Genomic DNA, 27,407 nt, shown 5'->3' with positions numbered 1-27,407 from the left:
AGTGTGGTCAATAATAATAAGCCTACCCACCACTCTTCTATTGTCAGTAAATCTTAAGTTGTGACAGCTCCCCCAGTGACTTTCTTAAGCAAAGGTGACCACTGAATCTTCAAAAACTGATGCACGATTGTCTATAATGCCTCAAAATACCCTTTTTGCTAAAATCTGAAAAATGCACAATATGCTTTCACTACACATGGAAAACAAAAGAAAATTATACAGAAATGTGAAGAGCTGTCAACAAACAGATTTAAAATGTCTTTCCTTATAGTGGAATACAGATGGCAATGTAGCTCAGATGTGACACCACATGATATCAGTGACAACTTTGAAGCAGCCTACACAACTAAGTCAATGCTGTAAAGGTATTGTCATCAAGGGAACAAAAGTTTTCATCCATCAAATCTGATACCACTTATCGGGAACATCGAGATATTACTAAAAGAAATTTTGACACATTCAATCTAATAGCATTGTAAAAGATGTCATGGGCTGGAAAGAACTTTTTTTTGTATAAAAAAGATATATTCATATGCCAAGAGTCTTGAATATTTTTTTCTTCTGTGTTCATGTTAAATAGAGTCAATGAACTTGGCAAGTCAAGTTCTATGGCTTATTACATTAATATACATTTTAGTTGTCTTTAACTTTTGTTTTAATTACATTTATACCTTTGTTTAATTAAAATACATTTGTGGCAGTTTCCCATAAACTACAGATTAAACCAGTTAGTCAGTTTTCTACTTGAATTGTGTCCAAAACAGTTCTAACTCTAGTTCTTTGTGACTTTTAATTAAATACACAAGTGCATGACAGATCCTTTGGCACTGAAACCTGAAATTGAGAGCAACAAAGAAATCTACCCCTCAAAGCTCTCAATGAAACACATACACTCCTACTCCATCATGCACCACATCTGAAAGTCTTTAGATCACAGAGAATATTTGCTTTGCCCTGTATTTGTCCTTGGCTCACTCTGTTGTTGTCTATATTTCATTATTATAAGTTTGTGGCTTGATTTCCCTTTCATACCAGTATAAAACTACATTGAAGACAATAAAGTTAAAACTGATTTAAGAAAGAGGAGGGGCAATCACAAAATCTCTTATATATAAGGATTATGACAAATAAGAAAAATATTCTATATTTTTTTCCAGGTTATATCTAAAGAATGCACACGCACACACTTAGGCAAAGATAAGCACATACCTGTTTGGTTTGCCTTGGATCTTAAAGTTCTGGCTGAAAGGAAAGTTAACAACACAGTATTAATTTGAGATTCAGAGAAATGATAGGTTCCTTTAGCCAACCATTTCATGTGATACTTCAAGTTGGATAGTATTTTTTTCTCCTTTGGATGGTAATAGGATGTTACTGTGCACTCTTCTATAAAATACAAAGGAGTATGCAAAAAGGGATGACCTCTACCATCAACTGGAGAGGGTTCAGTATTAACTTATACATTGAACTGTTATTACAGATGGGTAAAATATTCTTTTAAGTTGTACATCTTGTGAAATCTGATTAAAAAAAATCAAGGCGTATCCTAAAATCAGCAAATACTTGAGCTGTGTTAACTCAATACATAGTGGGCAGGGCTACAGAAGACGCTGACTGTGCAGTATGTCACAGCATAGACAGCGCTAACATGCTACTGTGCAGTATTAGTAGCGTCACCTAAAATACATTCGCTGGGGCTCCTGCACAGTAACTCCAGTTTCTGTACATTTATATAGTACTTGCTAATACCGTACAAGAACTAAATGAATGTGCAGTAATGACTGCACCATATGGTCTTGTGTAGAAGGGCTCATAAAGGTATAGCCAAGTTCTCTCTCATTTGTGTACTAATGAGGATCGGTTCCTATCCGCAACAGATGCAAAAATAGTGAGTTCTTCTTTTACATTCATTTGATACTTGTGCCAACCATGAAAAATGAGGACCTCCATTTGTTCTCAGAACAGATGCCATGACATGTTTGTTTGGAGTATGTCAGAACTTATTCAGTCTCCTTTCCAGTTCAGTATTTGGCCTCTGAGGCTCACAAACAGGATGTCAATCACAGTTATTTGAAGCAACTTGAGGTATTTAATTATCCAGGATGAAGTTCATAGGAGAACACAGCAGTTACATAGATTTCATAGACATTAGGGCTGGAAGGGACCTCGGGAGATCCAGTCCAGCCCCCTGCCCAAAGGGCAGGAAGTCAGCTGGGGTCATAGGATCCCAGCAAGATAAGCATCCAATTTACTCTTGAAGGGGTTCAATGTAGGTGCTTGAACCACCTCCGCTGGCAGACTGTTCCAGACCTTGGGGGCTCGGACAGTAAAGAAATTCTTCCTTATGTCCAGCCTGAAACTGTCTTGCAGGAGTTTGTGACCATTCAACCTCGTCATCCCTTGGGGCGCTCTGGTGAACAAACGTTCCCCCAGAACCTGGTGGTCACCCCTGATAAACTTATAGGTGGCCATCAGATCACCCCTGAGCCTGCGCTTTTCCAGGCTAAAGAGTCCCATGGCTCTCAGCCTGTCATCGTAAGACCTGTTTTCCTGACCTCTGATCATGCGCGTGGCTCTCCTCTGGACTCTCTCAAGCTTCTCCACATCCTTTTTGAATTGCGGAGCCCAAAACTGGACGCAGTACTCCAGCTGCGGCCTCACCAAGGCCAAGTACAAGGGGAGAATGACGTCCTGGGATTTGCTCGAGAAGCATCTATGGATGCAAGCCAGCATTTTGGTCGCTTTACTAGCCACAGCATCGCATTGGAGGCTCATGTTCATCTTGTGGTCAATGATGACCCCCAAGTCTTTTTCTTCTGTAGTGCTAACCAACGTAGCACTGCCGAGCCTATAAGGATGCTGCAGGTTTTTCCTCCCAAGGTGGAGAACCTTGCATTTATCGGTGTTAAACACCATCAGGTTCTCGTCCGCCCATTTGCTGAGCTTATCCAGGTCAGCTTGGATCACCCGCCTATCTTCTGGCGTGGATGCTTTGCCCCAAAGTTTGGTGTCATCGGCGAACTTGGCCAGTCCACTCCTGACTCCAATGTCCACATCATTAATGAAGATGTTGAACAGGATGGGTCCCAGGACAGAGCCTTGAGGGACCCCACTGGTCACAGGGCACCACGATGAGTGACTGCCATCGATTACAACCCTCTGGGTCCGACCACGGAGCCAGTTTCCCAGCCAGTGGATCGTGATGGAGCCAAAGCCACAACCGGCCAGTTTGGCCAAGAGGTGATCGTGGGATACCAGATCAAGGCTTTTTTGAAGTCAAGATATATGACATCAATCTCTTCTCCCTTGTCCAGGTGATAGGTCACCTGGTCATAGAAGGAAATGAGATTGGTCAAACAAGACCTACCTGCAACAAACCCATGCTGGCTATCCCTTAGAATGTTAGCCTGGGCCAGTCCGTCAAGGATGGCCTCCTTAATAAACTTTTCTAAGTTCTTCCCCAGGATAGAAGTCAGGCTAATGGGCCTGTAGTTAGCCGGATCCACTCTCCTCCCTTTCTTGAAGATCGGCACCACATTGGCCTTCTTCCAGTCTTCGGGCACTACACCAGAGCGCCAGGAGTTTTCAAAGATCCGTGCCAGGGGCTGGGCTATGACGCTCACCAGCTCCTTGAGTACCCTGGGGTGCAGATTGTCAGGGCCGGCTGACTTGAAGGTATCCAGCTTCTCAAGGTGTTCCTTCCCGAGGTCAGCATTGATGGAGGGTAGGGGATCCCCATCACCCGGATCTCCCTGTCCCACAGCAGGCATGGGCATCCCATGGGACTGATGAAAGACTGACGCAAAGTACCTATTTAATAGGTTGGCTTTTTCCTGGGCATCAGTTGTCAGTTGCCCCATCTGGTTTAGCAGGGGTCCAACATTGCCCTTGCTTTTACTCCGGCTCCCCACATATCTGAAAAAGGACTTTTTGTTGTCCTTGATGCTTGAAGCTAGTTGGAGTTCAGTTGCAGCCTTGGCTTTCCAGGTTTGCTCCCTGCAGGACTGGACCAGTGCAGAATAATCCTCCTTGGAGGTGAATCCCATCCTCCATCCTTTGTAGGCTTTCCTTTTTAGCCGCAGGAGGTCGGCTAGGTCCCTGGAGAGCCAGGAGGGCTGCTGTGTCTTCTTGCTGCCTTTCCTCCGTGTTGGAATAGATTTAGTTTGTGCATTGAGGATCGCTTCCTTGAGAAGCAACCACTCTTCTTGAACTCCCATCTCCCTGGGGTCACGGTCCCTGAGGGCCTGACCGACAAGCCTCTTGAGCTTATCAAAGTCGGCTTTTCTGAAGTCAAGGACTTCTGTGTTGCTGACTGACTTGCCAGCTTTACGGTGGATGGTGAAGGTGATCAGCTCGTGGTCGCTGTCACCCAGCTTCCCATCGATCACTAGGTCGCCGATTAGGTCGTACCCCGTAGCCAGTACCAGGTCGAGCAGCGCTTTGCCTCTCGTTGACCCATAGACTTCTTGAGTCAGGTAGAGGTCATCCACACACGAGAGAAAGCTTTGCAACTGCTTGGATTTTGCTGAGTGATCTTCCCAGGAGATGTCTGGGTAATTGAAGTCACCCATGACAACCAAGGTCCTGGAGCAAGTGGCCTCAGTCAGTTCCCGGGTGAACTCCTGGTCAAGCTCGGGACTTTGAGTGGGAGGTCTGTAGTAGACTCCCACCGTTGTGTCCCCTGTGCCATTTTTCCCAAGAATTTTTACCCAGAGGGTCTCTAGCTGTCCATGCCAGTCACCAACATCAGCTTGCAGGGACATGTAGCTTTCCTTCACATAGAGAGCTACACCCCCGCCCTTTTTGTCAACACGATCCCTCCTGTACAGGGTATAGCCCTCTATACCCGTGGTCCAATCATGGGTGGAGTCCCACCAGGTCTCCGTTATCCCAGTGACGTCATAATTCTTTGCACTGAGCAGGAGGACAAGCTCCTCCTGCTTGTTATCCAGGCTCCTGGCATTAGTGTACAGGCAGGCAAGTGTGCCCTTAGGGGCTCTTGCCTTGCCCACAGATTGTGCCAGGGCTGGGGCAGGGGTGGGCTCCCTTAAGTGCCTTGGTCCGCTGGCTTTGCAAGGGTTGCTCAGCAGGCCAGCAGTGGCAGTCGTCCCCCCATCCCCCAGCGGGCTTAGTTTAAAGCCCGGTGGAGCGGGTCAGCCAGCCTGGCTGAGAAGAGCCTCCTCCCCAGGGGAGAGAGGTGGAGGCCATCTCTTCCCAACAGCTCGCTGCCTCTCTCGCCAAAGAGTGAGCTGTGGTCATGGAAGCCAAAGCCTTCCCGATGACACCAGCTCCGCAGTCTTTGGTTCACTGCGTGGATCCTCCTCTCCCTCCTCAGCCCATAGCCCGAGACTGGGAGGATTGATGAAAACACCACCTGAGCTCCCAGACCCCTAAGCCCCGCTCCCAACTCCCTGGAGCGCCTCATGACCTGGCTGGGGGTGCTCTCAGCCGTGTCATTGGTGCCTACGTGAATAAGGAGCATGGGGTAGTGGTCTGTGGGCCGGAGGAGCTGCGGGATCCTCTCTGCAATGTCTCAGATGCGGGCCCCCGGGAAGCAGCAGACTTCCCGGGCTAAGGGGTCGGGGCGGCAGATTGTCAGTAACACAACTAAATCACATGGGAACCAGGGATCTGGAGGTAAATCACATGGGATTACCTCTTCAGTAATTTTTTCCTTTAATCCTGATTCATCCATATAACCTGCCCTGCTAAATAGTTTCTACACAGCAGGGTCCTTGTCCTTTTAGGGATATTAGGCACTGTGAGCATGACTGAGTTTGACCTTGGGGCCTACTTACACAAAATTTATGTGGCATTTAGGCACATAAGTAATAGGCCTGTGCAAATAGGGAAGTATTTGATGCGGATTCCGCCAACTGGGAGGACAGAAATTTGATTCAGTGACCCAAACCACTGTCCCTGTTAGATTCAGCTGATTCGGAGATTTGGATCAGCCAGGGCGAGGCGCAGGAGAAGCCCCCATGGCTGCTCTGCCTGGCCCTAGCCTCCCAGCACTTTAAATAAAAAAAAAAAAAGCCCTGTACTCGCCGGCTGCAGCACCAGTGATCAGGGCCTCTGGGGGCTTGTGACAGAGCCCCCACAATGCAACACAGGGCAATGGGAATTGCCCCCCACCCTACCTGGCACCCGTGCAGCAGCTGCACCATGGCGCAGGTGCAGTGCAGCTTGGCAGGGCACTGTGTGCTGTCTGGGTGGGGCTGCTAGGGCTGAGTGCTGCTGGGCTCTAGCTGACAGGTGGAGCTGCCCCAGCTCCCAGACAGTGCATGGCATCCTGGCAAGCCATGCTGCACCCGCACAATGTGACAGCTGCTGTGTAGGTGCCAAGCAGAGGGGCAATCCCTGCTGTCCCCTGCTCCCCTGTGCTGCATGGGGGCTCTTCCATGAGCCCCCAGAGGCTCTGATTGCCACTACTACAGCTGGTGAAGGTGAGGCTTTTTTTTTTTTTTTTTTTTTTTTTAAAGTACCAGGAGGCTGGGGCAGGACAGGAGATGGGGCTGGGCAGGACAGCCATGGGGTCTACTCCCATGGCTTCCCCCTCTGACTGTGCCTGCCTCTACCCCAGTGGGGGGAGCTTCAGGGTAAGCCTCCATGGCTGTCCTGCCCAGCCCCAGCCCCTGCTCAGCCCCAGCCTCCTGGCACTTAAAAAAATAAATAAAAGCCCTCCACTCACCAGCTGTAGCAACAGTTATCAGGGCCTCTGGGGGCTCATGGCAAAGTCCCCCCACATGCAGCACAGGGCAGTGGGGAGCAGCAGGGATTCCCCCACCCTGCTTGGCACCTGCATGGCAGCTTTCACATTGCATGGGTGCAGCATGGCTCAGCAGGGTGCCACGCACTGTCCCAGAGCTGGGGTGGATCCAGCAGTCACCTAGAGCCTTGCACCACTCAGCCCGTGGCCCCAGCTCCCAGACAATGCGCAGCACCCTGCCGAGCCACACCACACCATACCACACCCACATCATAGGGCAGCTACCAGACAGGTGCCAGCAGGGGGGTGATCCGCTGCCCCGCGCTGCACGGGTGGGTTCTGCCACAAGCCCTCAGAGGCCCTGATCGTAGTTGTTACAGCCGGTGAGTGTGGGGCCTTTTTTTTTTTTAAAGTGCCAGGAGGCTGGGGCTGGGTGGGGGATGGGGCCGGGCAGTGCAGCCATGGGAGCTTGTCCCGCGGCTCACCAGCCCAGGGAGAGGCAGGCACAGCCGGAGGAGTTGCAGGAAAACCTGCAGCTGCCTGTCCATCCCTACCTCTCCCCAGCTGATCCAAATCTCTGAATCTCTTCAAATGTTTTCTGAATCAATTCAGAGGCTTCAGATTCAATTCGGACCTTTTAATGGGTCTCCCGATTCAATTCGGATTCAGAGATTCAGCCCCTGAATTCGGCTGAATCTCCTCTGAATCGAATCAGTGACTGAAGCTTCACACAGTCCTAATAAGTAACAAAGAACAATCTCACCCTGCTCAACAAAATTCATTAGGTGCCTAAGTTTGTTGGTGCCTCCATTTTGCACTTCAGCATTGCTTAGGCACCAAAAACTCTGGCCTTGAGGCATGCATGTAACTCAGGATCTTCCTTCTCCTGGGGGAGTTCCATAACCAATAGGCTACAATAGCATGTTCTTTCTGGCTCCTTCCCAAGATCCTTTACTCATTTTACATTAGACAGTCATTCATTAAAAGAAAACCAAAACAAAACAGGCACAAAAACAGGCATAACCCAGGTGGGGACCAAAACTACTTACTCTTTGGGGAGCTATACTGGGGCTGCCCAATGCTAGGGCTGTCCAACTGGCAGCCTGCAGGTCACATGAAACTCACGATGGGTTAAGACTCTGAAGACCAGAGTCTCCAGGCTCCTCCCTTCCTCTCCGTCTTTTGCTTTCTGCATTCCATGGGGGAAGGGGCAGAGCAGCACAGGACTGAGGGTGAACCTGAGGCCATGCATGTGCACAGTGTAGTATGGAGAAGGCACAGAAACAGATATGGGCATGCAGTGCACTGAAGGAGGGATGCATGGTACAGTGGTGGGAGGCACTAGCATGCAGTGCAGTGGTGCACATAGTGCATTGGAGAGGCTGTCTATGCGATGTGTAGCCTGTGGTTCACCCTGGTACAGCCCCTGGGCATACGGCCACTGCTAACGTAGCCTGCAGGGGCTATGGACAGAAAAAAATTACACATAAACCAGTACAAGTGTTTACATCTGTAACACAACAGAAGTTCAGTGCATATAAACCACCTTCAAAATGACAACCTCTTTTCTACCTTGAATTGCTACCACTGTAGTATCATCCTTACTCACCTTTGACTTTGATTTCCCCTGCTTCCTCCCCCTCCTTTGCTTTACCTTTTGTTTTCCTAATTCCTACCTATTTAGATTCTCACTAGCACCCTGTCACACTTTTAGCTTCTCTCATTCCTTGGAGTCTCCAAACAGCAGAGACTCCCTATGTCTGAAGAAGGGTGATTGCTCCCGAAAGCTTACTAAGAACTTTTTTCCAGCTACTCAGTCAGTTTAATATAAGATATCACATCTACTCAAAGAACCTTGCCTTCAAAATGGTAGAAACTGGTTTATGATAAATCTAGATGGATGTAGTATCAGACTTAACTGATTTAGGTTAAATTGTTTTATTGAACTCCTATCCCAGATGTCCTCCAGTTAACTCACAGTCTCCCAGTATCCCAGGATACTTTGCACCCCCCACAATCTCCCCCTCACAGGTAGGGCAGGCTAGTCTTGGCCCAAGCTGTCCAGTCCAGCTGAGCAAGAAGGCATGTTCTAGCGCCCCCCTGGCCTGAGCCACTGCAGGCATGTGACTGCATTTCCAGAATTAAAAGTGAATGTCTGTTCACTTGCTTATCAGTTCAATTGATGCATCTTAGAATAACCTGCAAAGACTGAACTGATTCAGCCTCAGGCTTTTTTTTGGCATCTGTACTTAGCCTGTCCACTGAAAACCTGACCACTGTCCCTGACCTAGGCTATGTCAAGATCTCTCTTACTCATTCTCCTGTTGACCTCCTAACTTCTACTTTTGGCTACCCAGTGGGGCACCTGTCTCTCCCTGTTCCCTGTATAGAGTACTTACATGCCTATACTCAGTTTAACCCCCAATCAAGGCACCCATATTTTAAACTAAAGACCAAACCGCCTTCATTTCTATACCAGTAATTATATCAGGGATAGGCAACCCCTAGCATGCATGTCAGTTAGTGGCATGCAGAGACATTTTTCTTGGCACACCACGAGGTGAGCAAGGACATTGTTTAAAAACAATTTGTGTTTAAGTTGCTGCTCTGGGCTCTGCAGAGTAGCCACAGGTCCCAGTGCCAGGGCAAGCACCAGGGCAGAGTTAGGAGAACACAGGCAGGGACTCTCTGCATTCTGCTGACCCTGCTCCTTGTCCCCAGGCTGCGCCTTCCAGCCCAGCACAGACCAAACCCTGGAGGGGACCCATGGGTGGGTGAGGCCAGGGCCCAGGCAGGTGCTGTGGAGGCCTGGTGCACTGGAGGCTCTCAGACAGCTCAACCCAGGTGCTCCACACAGTGGCTGTTTCCAGAGCCCAGGGGGCTCCTGCAGCCAGGCGCCTGCACTCTACCCAGCATACAGGGAGGCTGAGCCCAGAGCTGGGAACCCCATGAGCTCAGAGCTCCCTGAGCTCAGCATCCCACCCTGGCCAGGCAGTGTCCCCTCGCAGGCCAGGCCCCACCTTGGGTGTCACTGGGCATCCCTGCCTGCCCGCCTGCCTTGGCCCAAACCTGAAGAACCCCGGGGCAACCCCCATTTCCCACCCAGCCCCTGCTCTCCTCCAGCTGCTGCTTTCCCAAGGGCCCTCCCAGGCCAGCCTGTCCCCAACAATTCTCCCCATGCCTGCTTCTCCCCATGCTGCCCAGTTGCTGCCTCAAGTGGTGCTCACCAGGTGAGACAGGGTGTCTGTCTGCTTGAATTCTGACTGGGTCCAAAGCTTGCCCACCCACTGGGAGCCTCCAGCATAGTGGCCTTCTGCAGTGCCTGTCCAGGCCCTGGCCTTGCCCACCTGCAGCTCACCTCCAGGGGCCAGGGGCTGGCAGATGCTGTAGAGGGTCACTGTCCTAGAGGCTCCCAGCTGGCTCAGCCCTGAGTGCTGCTCGCTATGGCTGTTCCCAGGGCCTGGGAGGCTCCTGCAGCTGAGCCCTTGCACAAGGAGTGACTCCACCCTGCTCACACTGTGCCTGGTGCTCAAGGAAGCCAAGCTCAGAGCTGGGAACCCCCTGAGCCCAGTGTTCAGCCCTGGCCAGGCAGCATCCCCTTGTGGGCAAGGTGGCTGCCTGCAGCCCATCCCTGCAGAACGACGCAGGCCAGCCAGGCCCCACCTTGGGTGCTGCAGGGCACCCTCACCTGCCCACTGTGGCCCAAGTCTGAGGAGCCCCGGGGCAACCCCTACTTCCTGGCCAGCCCCCGCCCTCCTCAGCTGCCACTTTCCCAAGGTTCCAGTCGAGCCGACCTGCCCATGGCACCTCCCTCCATGCCTGCTTCACTCCACACTGCCCAGACTCTGCCCTGAGTGCCTGGCCCCATCACTCAGTGCCTCAGCACTGCCCCCGTTCCAGCCAGGCCCTCCCTCCCAGCCCTGGGCCCAGGCTCCCCCCACTCCAGAATTGTTGGGGAGACCTGAGCACCCCAACCATGGCAGCTGCTGCTGGGGTGTCACTGCCTCCCTCCACTGGACACTGCACTGAACCAGTGGACCCAAGCCACGGCCAGTAGTGGTGGAAGACATGGGGAGCGAGGGACGCACCCTTATTTTTCCTTCCCCCCCCTTCACTTTCTTTCTGTCTGTCATTTTCCTTTTCTTCTCTTCTCTCTTCTTTTTTCTTTTTTCTCTCTTCTACTCTTTCTCTTCCCTTTTTCTTTTTTCTCTCCTCTTTTTTCTCTCTACTCTTTTTCTTTGCTTTTTTCTCTTTTCTCTCTTTTTCTCTCTTCTCTTTCATTTCTCTTTTTCTTTCCCTCTTTCTCTCTCTCACCTTTTTTCTTTTCCCTTTTTTCTCTTTCCCTTTCTCTTACTTTTTCTCTCCTCTTTTTTCTCTGTCCTCTTTTTCCGTTTCTTTTTTTCTCTCCTTTCTCTTCTTTTTTCTCTTGCCTTTTTTCTTTTTTCTTTCTCTCTTCTTCTCTTTTCTTTCTTTACCTTTCTCTTTTTTTCTCTTCTCTCCTGTCTTCGCTTTTTTTGTTTCTCTTCTCTTATTCTCTTTCTCTCTGACTCCTTGTTTTCTCTTCTTTCTCTCTTTCTCCTCTCTCATATCACAACATGCTTAACAAATAAGAATACACAAGAACAAGGGTAGTATGTGAAGTTTTATTTATTGTCACCACGTTTAGAATTTTTAGAAAACCTGATATGTACTGTAAGACAGCAACATTTATTATTATTAATTATTTTAATATGTGGTGCATTCTGCCATACACCCCCACCCCAGTTTTGTTTTTCTGGCATGCCAGCATTCCAGCACCTTACAGGGTAGACATTACGATTTTTTCAGCAGACCAGCCAAAAAATGTTGCCTACCTCTGAATTATATGTTTATAGGGGTTGGAAAGGGAAACTTTAGATAAATTCAGCCTTTCATCCTATAAGCCCACAGAACACAGTGGAAGTCTGCTAATACCAGGTCTGGGTTTTACGTTTTACGTTAATTACATTAGTTTGCATAGATATAAAATAATTCTCACCTTCTGTGCTTGTATTTTGTAATGAAGCTGCATCTGAGAAAGAAACATATATAACAATAATGGAACAAATTAAAATTACAAAATAAAAAGTTAAAGCATTATGTAAATAAAATTAAACAGGGAAAATGTTAACAAATTCCTGCTTGGAGCATTATTGGTATAGGAGACAAAAGTAATAGAAGATACTGCTACAACAAATATATAAACAAACAGACACATAATATGAGCGCTTTAACTTTTTATGAGGTTTTAAGACTGGATTTTCAAGCACTCCACACTCACAAATGGGGACAAAATTACAAAAACTCAAGTTTAAATCAGCCATTAACAAATGAAAAAAGATGCAAATATGTGCTTTGGGGTTATATGAGAAATGATGAAAAATTACATCAATACAAGCAAGAACACAGAAATTCAGAGAAGAGCTTTTTAATTTTTTTTTTTAATTGGGGATTTATGCAGCAACTTATTCAAAACATTCTTGTCCATCACAAAGTGTATTGTGTTCAGAGGGCAGTGCACAACCATAAAACTGGAGGGACTGCCAAAGGTCAACTATTTGTTCCACCTGATCAGAAGCAAGTTCAAGCATACCTAGACCATCACATACAGATGTTATTCTAACCCAGGGATACTCAACCATGGGCAAAGTGCAGCTCACAGAGCCATGGTATCTGGCCTACAGGGCTCCTAATGGGTCAGTAAATTTAGCAACGAGGGAGTGTTGGCAATTAATGGTTCCATTCTTCCCAACTACCAAATTCCCAACCCCAACTCTAAGCCCTGCATAGCTGGGTTAGGGCTAGGCCATGCCCCTGCTCCCCGCCTCAGTGATATTGGGGCCAAGTCACATGCTCTCCTCCTCCCACTGCTGTGTCATGGATGGACCATGCCCCTTCCTTTCCTGCTGTGGCTGGATTCGGGCTGGGCCAAACCTCCTCCTCTTCCCCTTCTCCCTCCCCCCACCTGCTCTGTGGCTGGATCAGAGCTCGTCCATACCCCTTCTCCTACACAGGAGTGGATCAAGTCCCTACCACTGCTCCCCTGTAGGGCCACATTGGAGCTGAGTCAAGTCCCCTTTCCCCCCCCGTGAGGTTGGGCTGCTCCACCCCCCCCCCGACCTCACAGCTCCCTCCACATGTCCAAATGGGATTCAACTGTGACCCCCTTCCCAGCACCGGATTAGGACCACCAGCCAGATCCAGCCCACAAACAGACCAGGCACTACCCATCACAGGTCACAAGTCAAAAAGCTGAGCATTACTGTTCTAAACTGCTCTTAAAAACCTCCAGTGACACAAATTCCATGGGCTTCTTAGGTAACCTGCTTAATTAACTTTTTCTATGAGGAAAAGCTGTCCATCATCTAACCTAAAACTCCCCTGCTGTAAAATTCTTACTATTATTTCAGTGGATGTGGTTAACTATCTTTAGGACAACCTTTTACATGTTTGAAGACTGCTATTTCTTCCTTCAGTCTTATGTTTTTCTAGACTAAACAAATTCTGTTCTTTCAGGTCTTGTTTTTAAACACTTCATCATTTTTGCTGCTTTCCTTTAGATCTCCTGCCATATGTTTATATCTTTCTCAAAGTATGCGATCAGAAATTGGACACAGATCTTCAGCAGTGCCTTACCAATGCTTCTGTGTCTTACTTATGATGTACCAATTAATACGACACAAAATGCCATTTGCCTTTTCTGCCATAGCATCACGTTATACACTCAATCAGCTTATGGTTCCTACTCTCCAGATCCTCTCTCTACTATTGCTGCCTAGCTATCAATTTTGTATTTGTTTATCTGATCTTTTTCTAAAGCTTTTATTTGAAATTTTATTTACTTAGTTGTATTTTATTGAATGAAGACTACTTAATCAGTCTATTAAGATCATTCTGAATTCTGTTCAAATCCTTGAAGACATTTGTAATGACTCATATACAAAGCCAGTCTGTATATTTTCTCTTTAATTATCCAAGTTCTTAATGAAAATACCATATGGTATTAAACCAAGGACAAACCCCCATAGGACTCCACTCTCTATATCCTCCAAGTGTGATAGTGAACAAGTTGAGTTTAGTATTTCAATCAGTTGCGTATGCCCCTCTATCATATTTTCACTTACATCATATTTCCCTATTTTGCATGCAAGTATGTCATATGGGACTATACTAAAAGCCTTACTAAAGATGTATCACTTCTACCACTTCCCCTTTATCCTCCAGGCCCATTGCTCTATCAAAGTGGGAAATGAGTAATTTTCTAAGGGCTTATAAATGTATTAATTTGTACCAGTATCTTCCCAGGAATCAGGACCAGTGTTTTTGACAAATGAACCCTGTACCCTCCAAGAGTGCTGCACTGATCTCTTTCTCCTGCCCCATCTGCTGCTCTGGTTTCTGCTTCTTGCTCAAATCTCCTACCTGTCACACACACAGGTTGCCCATGCCACTTGTAGCACAAATGCTGCAGATTGGCCACCCTGATCTAATTGCTCTATAATTCTTTAGTCTCCTTCTTTTCCTTCTTTAAAAAGACAAAAAATACGATTGCTATTCTTCTATCATTTATGTCTTCAACTATATTCCATGAGTTCTCTAAGATGAGCACTTATGGTCTGAAGATTGCTTCAATCACTTCCTTTAGTACCCTAAGTGGATTTCTTCAGTTTGGAAGACACAATGCATTAGGTAATAATTTAACAACATTTTAAGAAATCCTACACAAATGTATGTTAATATGTTAAAAAAAGTGCAGATTATTCTAAAGTGTTTGCTAACATAGTATTTGTTACCAATACATTTGATAATTGAACTAAAACTATACTTAGTTAAAACAAACAAGGAAAGACTGCTGTCCAAGACACAAACAGCCTATTTCATATCATAAACAAGGGCAAAAGAATTAGTATTTTAAATGTTCCACTATTTTGAAAATAAATATATTTGGACTACCCTCATACAATCTCTTATTTAGTACTTCCTTATTTTTTGCCCATGAGATTTTAAGAGCCAGATACAGGTAATAATGATTCTATAATCAATATTAATGATCCTATAATCAATCTTCAGTTTATTTTTAGCATCAACACAATAATTAGGAGCAACTGAAATGCAACCTAGTTTATTTGGCGGCAAAAAGGGGGCATCTGTTTAGCAACACACACATACATACAAACACACATTTGTCTATATATTATATGTGTGTATGTGTGCATGTATATGAGTGATTTTCTTCTATGGTTCCTTTAACATATGACTGAAGAAGCAATTTCTTTGTGTTTGAAATGCAGCATGCCTTTTTCAATGAGATGGGAAAGTCTTCCACCTTTTTTTTCCAATTCCCTCCCTCCCCTCCACTCTCACAAATTATTCACCTTTTATGTTAGGAAGCTACTGGTCAAGCAACTCTCAGCTATCACTCCTTTCCTGCATGTAGCTCATCACTACAATGCTTGAGTGACCTCATTAGGGATAGCAGACTTTGCTTCATCTGATTAGGAGATAATACAAAGGATTTTAATCTTACGGAGGGGAAAAAAACCCACAACCCTAAACTGATTAAACCATTTACACAGCAGTTTTGAGATTTACCAGTTATCTAAAAAGATATAAAAATAAATCTGTGGTTTACAGGAAGTAATTTTCTTACCAGTTATGGTTACAGGCCGTGATAGAACTGATAACCGGGAATGTACAGTGCTTGCTGCAGGGAAAAAAACACGTACAGAACATTAGATAAACGTGTTTGTTAATGTTGTAACTCTATTACCCATTTCATTCAACAATAACTGGAATTATTCACCAGCAGAGGGCAATACCTGCCTGTTAAGAGGACCCATGCAGAACACCTGTGATGCAAATCTGTGTTGGAATACCTACCCAGCATTTAGACCCCTAACAGACATTGCACTTAAAATGTGATTATTCTGTTAATTACATCTTAAATGGTAAAATGGCCATATATTCAGGCTATTAATTGCATGACAAAATGGGAAACCAGCCACTAAATTATGCTACAAAACAGCGGTAATATTTTTGTGGCTGGTTTCCATCATGCTTTAAATTGAACATATGCCTGATGCTGGCTGAATGGTGGCATCTGGATGACAGCTCCCCTGTGCTAGCAAGCTGACAGCCATGTGGTACAGCTCTGACAATGGGCCTAGGCCAGGGGTCTCAAACTCATCCAGGCCCATGGACCAGATGAGTGATATGGTGCTGGTCCACAGACTGGATTGGGCCCATGGACCCCCTCTCTTCCCCTCTCCATCATACTGGATCTGGCATCTGTTCCTAGTTAGACTGTTTCACACACGGCACCTACTCTGAGAATGACACCACACATGGTGCCTGCTCCAGCTGCATGTGGCACTCCACCTGGGTGAAGCAGATGCTACAGGCCTCTGGCCAGCCTGGGATTGATGCTACACGTCCCCAACCAGGCTGCACTATACATAGCATCTATTCCAGTCAATCCCAGATCTGTGTCACATGCATCAGCCTGTGCAGCACAGTCCAGAAGTGGCTGGAGTGGGCACTGCAGACAATGCACATCCTGGGCCATTCCCACAGGGCTGGGCTGGCATGCACTGTGCTCAATGTGAGCCTGCTTAAACCTGGAGACATATGTTTCACACCCCTAAGCTAAGCACCTAAGTTCAACCTAAGGCTCACTTCAGTTGGTAAGTATTTTTTGGATCTGCCCCTTGGTACCTAGAAAGATTAAGAATATTGGCATCTCATTGTACTTCCTATTCATTGCAACTGGAGAAACTGAAACCATTTTCAGAACTCCAGAAGTCAAAATTTTTCATAACTCCACAACAAAGAGAAACCATATAAACCTCTATTGAATGAAACAGTTCACAATAGAGTGCACAGCCACAGCACCATGTGGGCACTGCGGACCCACAGTTTATGTGAGGGCAGCATTTAGACAGGAGTCTTCCAAGAGACACCTTAAGAACTAAGTGGGGCAGGGGTCAGCAACATATGGCCCATGGGCCAGATCCAACCAATCAAGCAATTGCATCTGGCCCATGGCACAGTATCATAAGACAAGTGGGCAATGGGGGCACCAGTGTCATCCCTAGAGGGGATGTCCCAGGTCCCCTCAACTTAAGCACCTTCCTTCACTACTCTGCTCCACTTTTTATATAGTGTCACCTACTGCCACCTTGCTCTACCTCTCTCTCCTGCACACCCCTTTACTGTAGCTGCCACATCTCTTGCTGCTGAGTTCATCATTTGCAACAGTTGGTAGAAACGGGAATCCATAATTAGGGACAGCAGCAGGGGCAGCTATAGTAAGGGGGGCACAAAAGTGAGAGAACATCTCTTGGCACAAAGCAGGGAGGGCTGGGACAGCAAAAGGCAACTTGCATTGGCAGCTAAGGCAGTGGGTTGGAAGTACCATCCCATCTTCCAACCCAGCTTATTTCAGCAGTAAGTGTTGCTGGCTGCTGAAACAGGGAACACATTCTTCTTCAACACAGAATTTCGCTAAAGTCACAGGGTGACATCAGTGGTGCTTGAGACTACATTTTTGAGGAGGATAAAAAGTGACAGAAAGTTGTTTTGATTCACTAATATATTTGAGGAAAACAAATCTAGATGAGATTCGCAGAATGTGATCAAAACTTTTTGTGCTGAAATTTTCCTACTGAAAATACTATTTAATCAAAAGTGATTTTTCAGGGGCAGTGGAATATTAATTTTGACCAAAAAACTTTACTTTTCCATTAATAAATGTAAAAATTAAAGTTTTCATTTCAAATAGACATAAAATAGTTTTGGCTTTAAGTGATATAAATGAAATGCCATTTCATTTTGAAATGTCCATTCCAGATGGCATTTTTTAATTTAGTCCAAATCTTCTCCTAAAATTATTGCAAGGAAATAGGTATCAGTACATATTGTATTAGTCACCACCCAGCACACTGCAGCAGTCATGTTCCATTTCTGTATAGTGTTATGGCACTGACATGGTAATGGATACCCCTAGCATGATTGAACTGCAAAGCCCTATTCATGAACATTTTTTATAAGCTCTAACAGAGAGAGGCTGCATATCCAGTCATAGACCAGTATAGAAAAATTAAAATGGATGAAGGGTTATTAAATGCTTAGATTCCAGTTTCATCTATTTTTTTTTACAGCAAAAGACAAGGTACTATAACAATGAACCAACTCCCCCATTTTTTAAAAAAAAAGAAGAATCCTATCATGCAAGGCTATTGATATGGTAAAAAGTAAAAGCACAACACTTAAATTCTTATGCAAACATCAATTTCTATGCACTTTTCATGCAAGTTATGCGCCTCAGGCACATATACTAGGTTTACAACAATTTCAGTTTTACATCTTAGTGCTTTCAGAAAGTTCCAAGGTCCATGCTGACTCGTGCTAGAAACAGATGTTGTCAAGTGAAACAGATCAACTGTTGTGTTCTCCCAGGGTTTGAGGAACCTGGTCCTGCATGCCCCAAGGATTCCCACACAGGATTGGGCTCTTCAAGGCCTGAAAGTGCCTGCCTGGCCTCCCCTGCTTATTAAAGATGTGCCCCTGGGATCTCTGCAGTACATCTCTGCAAGCAGGAAACAATAGTTTCTCCCTTAGAGAGATGTGCTTCTGGGATATCTTCTAAGCAAGGAAAGCTGAGCCGACCTCTTAAGGCTTGAGGAATCCAATCTTGTGCAGCAATTCCCAGGGTGCACAGGGTTCAGTCCTTCAAACACCTGCCAGGCTGGCTGGAGAGTGTGGGCAGTTTGAGGCTGATCATGCTCTCCCACCACAAAGCAAACAGACATCTGCCTCAATAAAACAGAACAAATTAATATCATCTTCATCAAAATTTGTCGCTGCATGAATTTGTGGCATGAGAAGAGGCATAGACACCTGTTTGCTCGGCCTTTGTGCTGCTGTCAAATGTCATGGAGGTATAAATGCAACAAAAAGTGACATCTGCTTCCACCCGTAGAGGTAGCATTATAGATAAATGGTGGGTTGTCTCTGTTTGGCTCAATATATCACAGAAAAGACAGAGGGGTAACAGGGCAGTTCCACGCCCTGGGCAGCAGCAACACACAGGGCATCACTGGTGGTGTCGGTAGGTGCAGCAGTAGCTATTTTTGTACTCCTTCCTCCCCAAAGACACCTAGCTGTCCTGGGGCTGCTGTCCTGGGTTACCCAACCCAATTATGCAATTGAGAAAAACAGGTTCTTCTAGCATATACTTCTCTTCATTTGTGATCTGTTAGCTACATAAACTGGCTAAACGATTCCAACAACTTTCACAGAAATATTATTTTTCTCTCTAACTTGATATTACATGAGAGGCAAAAGTTTCTTAGGGTGATCTCTTTTATTGGACTAATTTTGTCATTGGAATAAAATTAGACATGCTTTTGACTGCATGACATTATTCATCAGGTCTCATAGCCTTTTCAGATTTGGCTGTGAGTTCAAGGAATTATTTAAACAAGACCTTATGTGAATTTTCCTCTGATATAGGTTAGGGGATGAAGTGAATTAGATTAATTTATCTTTTCTGGCAGAAAGAGGGGATGCACAGGGAAGCTGCCTGCCAACCTGGGCAGTCTGCAGCCGGGAGGCTTCAAACAGCTGCTGCCTCTCCGCCCCAGCTGCAGCCCCAGGCTTTGGGAAGGCAGCAGGTGCTGGGACTGCACCTGTCAGGCCCAGGGCCAGGGCAGGAAGGCTGGCAGAGGTGTGCCAAGAAAAATGGCCTCGCGTGACATGCTTGGCATGAGTGCCAGGGTTTGCTGACCCCTGCTCTAGTTTATATTGTGAATTTGGCTGCAGTAATCCGGGGAGGGGGGGGCAGAGGTGTTGAAAAGGATAAGCAAAACAATGAGGAAACCAGGGTATAGCCTGTAGGAAGTGACGTGAATTATGTTTATGTAAAAGAAAACAAATTTTAAGCACTTGCCAGCAACTTTCATATCACTGTAAAGTAACCTAGTAGCATCTTACAATGACACTGGTTCGGTGAGGGAGGAAGTTTAAGCGACTGTAAAACCAGGATTAACTTTTTCTGCCCAATTAATTTAATTAATTAAAAAATTAAATTAATTTTTATTTAATTTAGTCATTTTGATTTGTAAAACATCCTATGGTCTTTGTTTCCTTGCATAACTTTAATGCCCAGTATAAGTGATAATTCCAAGATTTACAACTACAGAAATGATATCACTATGACATGTACTGTAACCTAAATATGTAAACAGAAAATTTCTCCTATTGTTAAACCATTACAAATGACTTGCAAATCTCCCTTTAACAAGAAACAGAATTGTTTTAGTATGTGCTTAATGTTCCACACAGGAAAACTAAAATGGGCTTTCAACATTATCTATTTTTAAATGTGCATATTTTTATCTCCTTTCTGCATTCACTGAAGCCACATGTGGTTTTATATCATCAACTGTTGCATTGCCCTGTGAGCACTTTAGTAATTGTAGTATCACTCACATAGGCCCTATTAGAGTTTATAATTATAGAGGAGTGCTGTTACCACACAGAAGAAGTAAATCTGAAGGTGTGTACAAGTTCATTAATGCGCCAAAGTTACGGTACATTAAGTTTAGTACTTGGATAAACAAGCACTAAATCAATGCACAGTAACTTGCAGTAGCACCAGCACATGGGTTTTTTTGGATGCTAATACAGTTTTGCCCAGCACACTATTGCACAAGTGATATTAGGCTACAGCACAGTTAGCGTCTCATGTAGATGCACCCTAATATAAATTATTTGTTGAATTCTTTTTTAAGCTTCACTATTTGGGACATTCAGGCTAGGTACAGACATTACACTTTTACTGGTATAAGTGATTGGAAACTGGTCCATACCCATAACCAAAGATAACTTTGGCACACACAGACTTGTTTAAAAATGGTGGAACCCAGTTTAAGTTTTGTTCCTCCCCGCCAAACGGCAAATGTCTGTTCTGTTCGTCAGTAGATACCCCTTCAGCCCCATGTTTTTTTAAAGCTACCCAAAGGAAATCCATAAAGCAAGTTGTTATCAATTTGTGGTACTCTGTTTCCATATGGAAAATATCATGATAGTTTGAAATACAGCAGCTTAAGAAATGTTGGTTGAAGTGTACTCTCCTGCAATTTGGTTCTTCCCTGCCTGGCTCCTTGTATGTTTATTTATACTAGTGAAAAATGCAAAAGCTACTATTTTGATTGTCTGCATCAAACTGGGAAAGGATCCAGTAATCAATTTGATTAGAGGCAAGAGTCACAGCTGTAATTCAGATACAAGTTTCCTGTTTTTGAGCAATACTGAGCCAAATGGTGTGATTAGCTCTAGTGTCCTGGTTACAATCCAAGAGATGGTCAGAAATTAGTCAGAGGGGATCAGCGGGCATTGGGGGAGTCACTGTTCCCCCGTTCACTGCCAGGAGTGACCAGGAATAACGGTCACAAGCTGGCAGAGGGCAGGTTTAGGCTAGATATCAGGAGGCGCTACTTCACGGTCAGGGCGGCTAGGGTCTGGAACCAACCAACTACCCTGGGGGGTTTTAAGAGGAGGTTGGATGAACATCTTGCTGGGGTCGTTTGACCCCAGTATTATTTCCTGCCATGGTCGGGGGTCGGACTAGATGATCTACTCAGGTCCCTTCCGACCCTAGAAACGATGAAACTATGAAATTCCTTGAGACTCCAATCCTATTTACAGGCATGTAAAACACATGCTTAACTCAAAACAAGTGATTGGTCCTATCAATATCTCTGAAAAACTTGCTTGCTTTAAGCTAAATATGTGTGTAAGTATAAGTGTTTGTGGCTACTAAAATATCTGGTAGGTGCCTGAAAGGAAAACTAAACAAAATTCTTGTGAAATCCAGGAATTCTAGCAACTACAAAGATAATAAATAAAGAGCATTAAAACCAGAAGAAAGGTAAAAAGAAGAAAGGTGTGAGTTAGCTACTAATATATTATTGCTAAACATGAACTTATTAAAGGAATGAGTTGCTGTCTACTACATCGCAATTATATGATCATAGAAAATTAGGGTTGGAAGGGACATCAGAAGGTCATCTAGTCAAACCGCTGCTCAAAGCAGGACCATCCCCAACTAGATCAAACCCAACCACGGCTTTGTCTAGTTGGGTATTAAAAACCTCCAAGGATGGCCACTCACTACCCCCCTACCCCTTGCTGCCAACACCACCAGCTGCATCTGTGAGTGGTTGTCAATTGCTGCTGACACTGCCAGTGGCATCTGTGGGTGGTCACTGACCGCTGGTCAGTGTTCGCCACCCCCCACCTCCACCAACACCAATGCAGCCACCTACAGGAGATCCCCACTCACTGCCACCATCCCCCACTGCCAACACTACCGCCGCTGCCTGCAGGCAGTTGCCATGTCCCCCCAGCCTCTGGGGGCATGCATCATTCATGCGCTCTGCATTTCTGTGAGAGGCATGGCTTTTTCCCAAGTTCTATAAAGTATCTTTATACTTGCTGTCAGATGCAAAATGAGGTCCTTGTGGTGACTCATTGCCAAAGATATTTCAGTCTTAGCAAAATGTATTATTGCACTAGGATGCTTACTAGTCAGTTAGGCTAGGTACAGACATTCAAAAAGCCTGAGTCTGAATTGATTCAAGATTTGCAGGTTCATCTAACCTGCATATATTGAGCCAATTTGCAAGAGAAAATTCACTTTTGACTCAAGAAATGCAGGCACATGCCTGCAGTGGCTCAGGCTAGAAGCCAGGGGGCACTAGAGTGAGCCCTCAGCTGCAGGGAAGCTGTGCAGGGTGTGGGGGGCCTGGTCAGGTTCTGGCAGGCATGAGTATGACTGGGGAAGGTTTTAAATCCCCAGCCTGGCCTGCAGGGACCCAAGCCAGGGTGTGCCTGGATGGGGAAGGGGGAAAGCAGCCTTTGCCAGGCATTTTCACCCCCCTCACTGTTTGAGCGGCAGGGGGTATGGTTAGCCCCAGCAGCAGTATGAAGCTAACGGAGATGGAAGGGGGTTTAATTCCCTCATCCACCCCCTGTCCCAGTGGCATGGACCCAAGTGTGTGTCTGCCTGGCTAAGGCAGAGCAGCCCCTGTCAGGCATTTACTGCCCCCCCTACCCCCACTCTCCCCTGGAGAATGGAGGGTGTGGCTAGCCCCAGCAGTAGCCTCAAGGGAATGGGGAAGGGACAGGGTCTAATTCCCCCCTTCCCTGCCCTGTCCCACTGGCATGGACCCAAGCCAGGGTCTGCCTTGCTCAGGCAGAGTAGCCCGTGTCAGGGTACTCCCCCTCCTCATGGCTGCAGTGGCAGGGGCAGGGGCATGGTCAGTCACCAGCCTGGCATGGCCCTCTGAGGTGAAGGAAGCAGGGAGAGGGGAATAAATCCCCTCTCCCTGCTCCCTTCACCTCAGGGGGCCATGTAACCTCTAGCTATGCCCCCAACCCTGCTGCTGCAGCAGCGAAAGGGTGGGGGACCCTGACACAGTCTGCTCAGTCCTGGCCAGGAAGACCCCAGCTCAAGAGTGTGCCAGTGGGACGGGGAATGAGACAGGGGAATTAAAACCTCTCTCCATCTCTGTTCACTTCGCACTGCCGCCACACCCCTGCCGTTTGAGTGGCAAGCAGAGAGAAATGCCTGCCAGGGGCTGCTGTGCTCCTGCCTGGTAGACTCCAGCTGGGGTCCATGCTGGTGGGACAGGAGAGGGAGGGGGAAATAAACCTCTTCCCTGCCCCCTTCCCCTTAGGCGGGGCAGTGTCTGGCCATGCCCCTGCACCTGCTCTGGCTAGCAAGCAGAGGGATGAGGCAAGCCCTGCTCTACTGCAGTAGACAGCACACCCCAGCCCAGGGCTGCAGAGCATGCTGGGAAACTAGGGGACTCTGATTTACTTAAACCAGGAAAGTGTCTGGGACAGAAGTTCCATAAACTGGTTTCACTTCAATCAGTTAAGTCTGATATTACATTCAACCAGGTTTATTTCAAACTGGTTTTGAGCACTTTGAAACTGGTTTAGGTGCACTGAACTTCTGTTACAGGTTTAAACCACTTAAACCGGTTTATGTGTAACTTCTGTACCTAGCCTTACTGTTTTTGTGTTAGGAGGGTCTTTTGGAAAGAAGTTACTTTTGACTGAGCTGGTAACATCTAACAGCTGACACTTACCATTTTAAGTCCCACAACTCACTTGCTTACAACTACACATATACCTGGTTGGACAGACTTTTTCTATACCAGGTATCTGCATAAGGCTGAACAATTTCGAACATTTCTATCTGAATAGCACAACTGGTTCTGAGAATCAGGTTAGGGAAAAGTATACTGTTAAAAAATTCTGGTGAACTTGTCTTTTAAATGCTGTGGTATTTCTCCAAGCTTTGGAGCAGGGACTTGATGTCTGGATAGGGTGGCTTGCGTATAAAGAAAAACCACTCAGATCTTGCCAAATATAAGCTTTTTAAACATCAGAGGTCATACATTCTCAGTAAAAGATTATTTGAGGTTAACAGCAAGGACTCTAAAGATTCTGTCTGCTATGAACACATGCTCCAGTCTGGGACTGAGCATGAGTTTCCCTGAAATCACCATAGGCTGTATGGAGTAGAGGTGCAGGATCCAGCACAGGAAATGAAAGCAAGGAGCCTGTCTCTCCAGTGCTCCTACTGCTCTCTAACACATACTGTTGAGTCCAGGCCATGTGAAGGTGGAAGCTGCTTGAGTCAAATACACAGCAACATCAGAACGCTCAAGGGAAGGGGAGCAGATTGGGGTAAGAAGCACAGAGGCAGGGATGGAAGACTGGATACTGAGAGAGGGGGCGTCTGGGACTGGGAGTTGCGACAACCCACCACTGCAATCAGTTAATCAGGCACTTGACCTAAGGGACCCTTAATGTGCCAGTTGAGTTGTTTGCACAACCCTAATTTAGCCCACAGTCAGTAGGTTTGATGGCACAGTCTTTCATTACTTAATTATATGCTATATTTTCAACGGAAACCAAGGCTCATTCACTGCTCAGAATGGACAGAGCTCATTTAGTGAACAGCCATTCAATATTTTATTTTGTTTTTGCCATGCATATCTTCATTTACCCTCTGTTCAGACCCTATTCTGAAGATAATGCTTGAGTTCCATGCGCTCTTGATATCCATATTACTTGACTGTTTCAAACACTAGAGCAGGGGTATCAAATATATGGCCTATGGACCTGATCCAGCCCACAGAGCTGCTCCATCTGGTCCAACAAGTTACTGGAGCTTGAGGGCATGGCCAGCTGTGAGCACGGCCTGGTGCAGAATCTGAGGCCTTAAGGGTCCGGTGAACATGGCCTCTGGCAGCAGAAGGGAGAGAGAGGGCTGATGACACAGCTCCCAGTTGCCCTGAGGACACCTAGCCCACTGTCACTTGCACGTCCCTGCCACAGCAAGCAGCTGCTTGGCCCGTGGTCACTCACACTACTGCTGCCACCGTGGCCACTGCCGCCACCCATATCCTGAGACAGACCCAGCCCAGGGCCCAAGGTGAATTTGACACCCCTGAAGTGCATTATATATTTTCACAATACCCTTGCCAGACAAAGAAGCATTATCATCTATACTTTACAGAGGTGAACCAAGGCATGCAAAGATTTAGTTCAAACTTTTCCACTGTTTTCTCACAACTGGAGAAACCTAGGACGTATTTTTTACAATAAATAACATTTTTAAAATATGGTTAAAAATGCCCAAGTACCCAGAACCATAGAAGAACCCTATGGCAGAAGAAGAGAGTTCAAAGGTTTTCAAAGTTTTTCCCTGGATTTTTGTAAGCATCATACTACTATACTAGAGCAAACAATTTTACATCTGGAGTGCTCCAGAAATGAAATGAGCCATATCAAATTATCTCCACATCTCTTCAAGATTTACTGCCTCTAGTATTCTTACAGCAGCGTAGAGAATGTTATATACCAGATATAAAACTATTACAATTTAGGCACTGGTTTTAAATTTTATGGAAGAAGTACTAATCTCTAGTACATTATTTTCCTGTGGGACTGGTATTTTAAAGAAGTTGGCAGTACAATTTTTCTCAGCCCTACAGGTTATGCTGCACAATCTCATCCTGCACCCCAGGGGTGGGAGCAAGAAAGGAGGCCAGAAGAGGGAGAGAGACCCCAGAGACCACAGCTGCTGCTGCTGCAACTGAAGCAATAGGGGAAGCAGTGGCTAGGCAGGGGCCCATGGAACCATGAATTGACCCTTTGTGGGCCACAAGTTTGACAGCCCTGGCCTACATGATCTAGTCATGATCTCTGATGTTTTTACCCATTTCATCCAGTAAAAGAATGAAATATTTCGAGTCTTCAAAAGATTATATTGAGGAGTGGGAAGAGATAAAAGTGGCCATTCTGCTAAAACAGGGGTAGGCAAAATATGGCCCATTGGCCAGATCTGGCCCATGGTGGGTCTTTGTCCTGCCCGCAGTGGGCACCTCCGTCCCACATGCCCTAGGCACAGTCCCGCCATGGCACGTCCTGCTTCCCCTGGGCACGCAGTGGGGCTGCGGTGGCTCCGCACCTGGACTGCCTTTCTAGGCAGCCCAGGTGGCAAATGGTCCCTTCCAGCTGCTGCTGCTGCTGCTGGCTCCAACCCTGCAGTACTGGCTGGGACCTGTGTTGCATAGCCCTGACCCCGCAAGCCCCATGCCTGCTCCAGGCTCACCCACCCAGGCTCAGCAGTGGCAGCGCGAGACAGAAGCTGTTGTTCAGTGCGGGGGGAAGCAGCCCCTCCCGCTACTGGCAGTTCCCTGCTATAGCTGCCCAGAGCCCGCACCAGGAAAAAGAACTCAAGATATTAAAGAAAATACCAAAGACACAAAGGTTCTCTCTGGCTGATCATATTACCATTCAGCAAAAATAGTTAACTGTGCAGTAATGGTACTTACCACAAGGCAAAGTGTTGCTCTCTTCTATTGTGTGATTATAGGCCCAGTATTTCCTTCTCCAGCTTATAACACTGCCATCTATGCAGTCATGAGAAAGTTTTATGTCAGCTTTATCCCACATTCTGAACATGTACAACTCGCCGACCATACCCACAGCAGAAGATGAGGCTGTCCTTGATGGCTGTGAACAGCCAAGCAGAAACTGGCCATTTCCATCAAGGGTTAGCTTCTCAAGCTTTCCATCAAGTTTTCGGCTTCTTTTTTTTCTTCCATTTATAAATAGCTTCATCTCATTGTCTGTACTCTTCCATTCTATGCACACTTGTTGCAAATCATCCAGATGAAAATTTTCTGTTAGGTCTATGTGATAGCCAAACAACCAAACTGTCAATTTGTTTCCATCTCCTGTAAGTCCCAGTTCATACTTCTTCACAGATTGAATGCTCTCAGGTGTTTCTTTAACATATACAAATGCTGTCCAAGGATCACTTGAAGTCAGTAGTTTAAGATACAGGCAAATTGTGAATTCTTTCAGAGGTGGCACAGAAATCCCTGGTGATAGAGTCCAAGCTTCTTCACATGCAGTCTTAAAAACAGCTTTGTATTTTCCAAGGAATCCATCCTGAGCTAAATAAAGAAAAAATAATTTTGAATTCTTTTTTTTTCCAAAAAGATGCTTTTAATATAGCACTTTTGTGACCAAGGGAACATACAGACATTGCCAGGACCTGATCCACAATCATGTGAGACACTTTAAGCCA

General features: G+C 46.0%; 1 protein-coding gene across 4 annotated transcripts in view; it reads right to left on the bottom strand.

Annotated features, from left to right (window-relative positions):
- ADGRG2 (adhesion G protein-coupled receptor G2) overlaps positions 1-27,407 on the bottom strand; it is a 104,965-nt gene that overhangs the window by 50,580 nt on the left and 26,978 nt on the right. For 3 of the 4 annotated variants that reach the window (XM_090062687.1, XM_090062714.1, XM_090062695.1), the window contains exons 3-6: positions 26,647-27,273; positions 15,378-15,431; positions 11,727-11,759; positions 1,210-1,242 (exon numbers count right to left, since the gene is read on the bottom strand). In XM_090062687.1, coding sequence (XP_089918813.1) covers positions 1,210-1,242; positions 11,727-11,759; positions 15,378-15,431; positions 26,647-27,273 — 747 coding nt within the window. The remainder of the gene's footprint in view (positions 1-1,209; positions 1,243-11,726; positions 11,760-15,377; positions 15,432-26,646; positions 27,274-27,407) is intronic. The other variant, XM_090062706.1, reaches the window with a different exon arrangement.

The sequence above is a fragment of the Crocodylus siamensis genome, chromosome 1, assembly GCF_052110815.1.
Source record: "Crocodylus siamensis isolate JL-2025a chromosome 1, ASM5211081v1, whole genome shotgun sequence".
Taxonomy (NCBI): Eukaryota; Metazoa; Chordata; order Crocodylia; family Crocodylidae; genus Crocodylus; species Crocodylus siamensis.
This window is presented reverse-complemented; position numbering and strand designations above follow the sequence as displayed.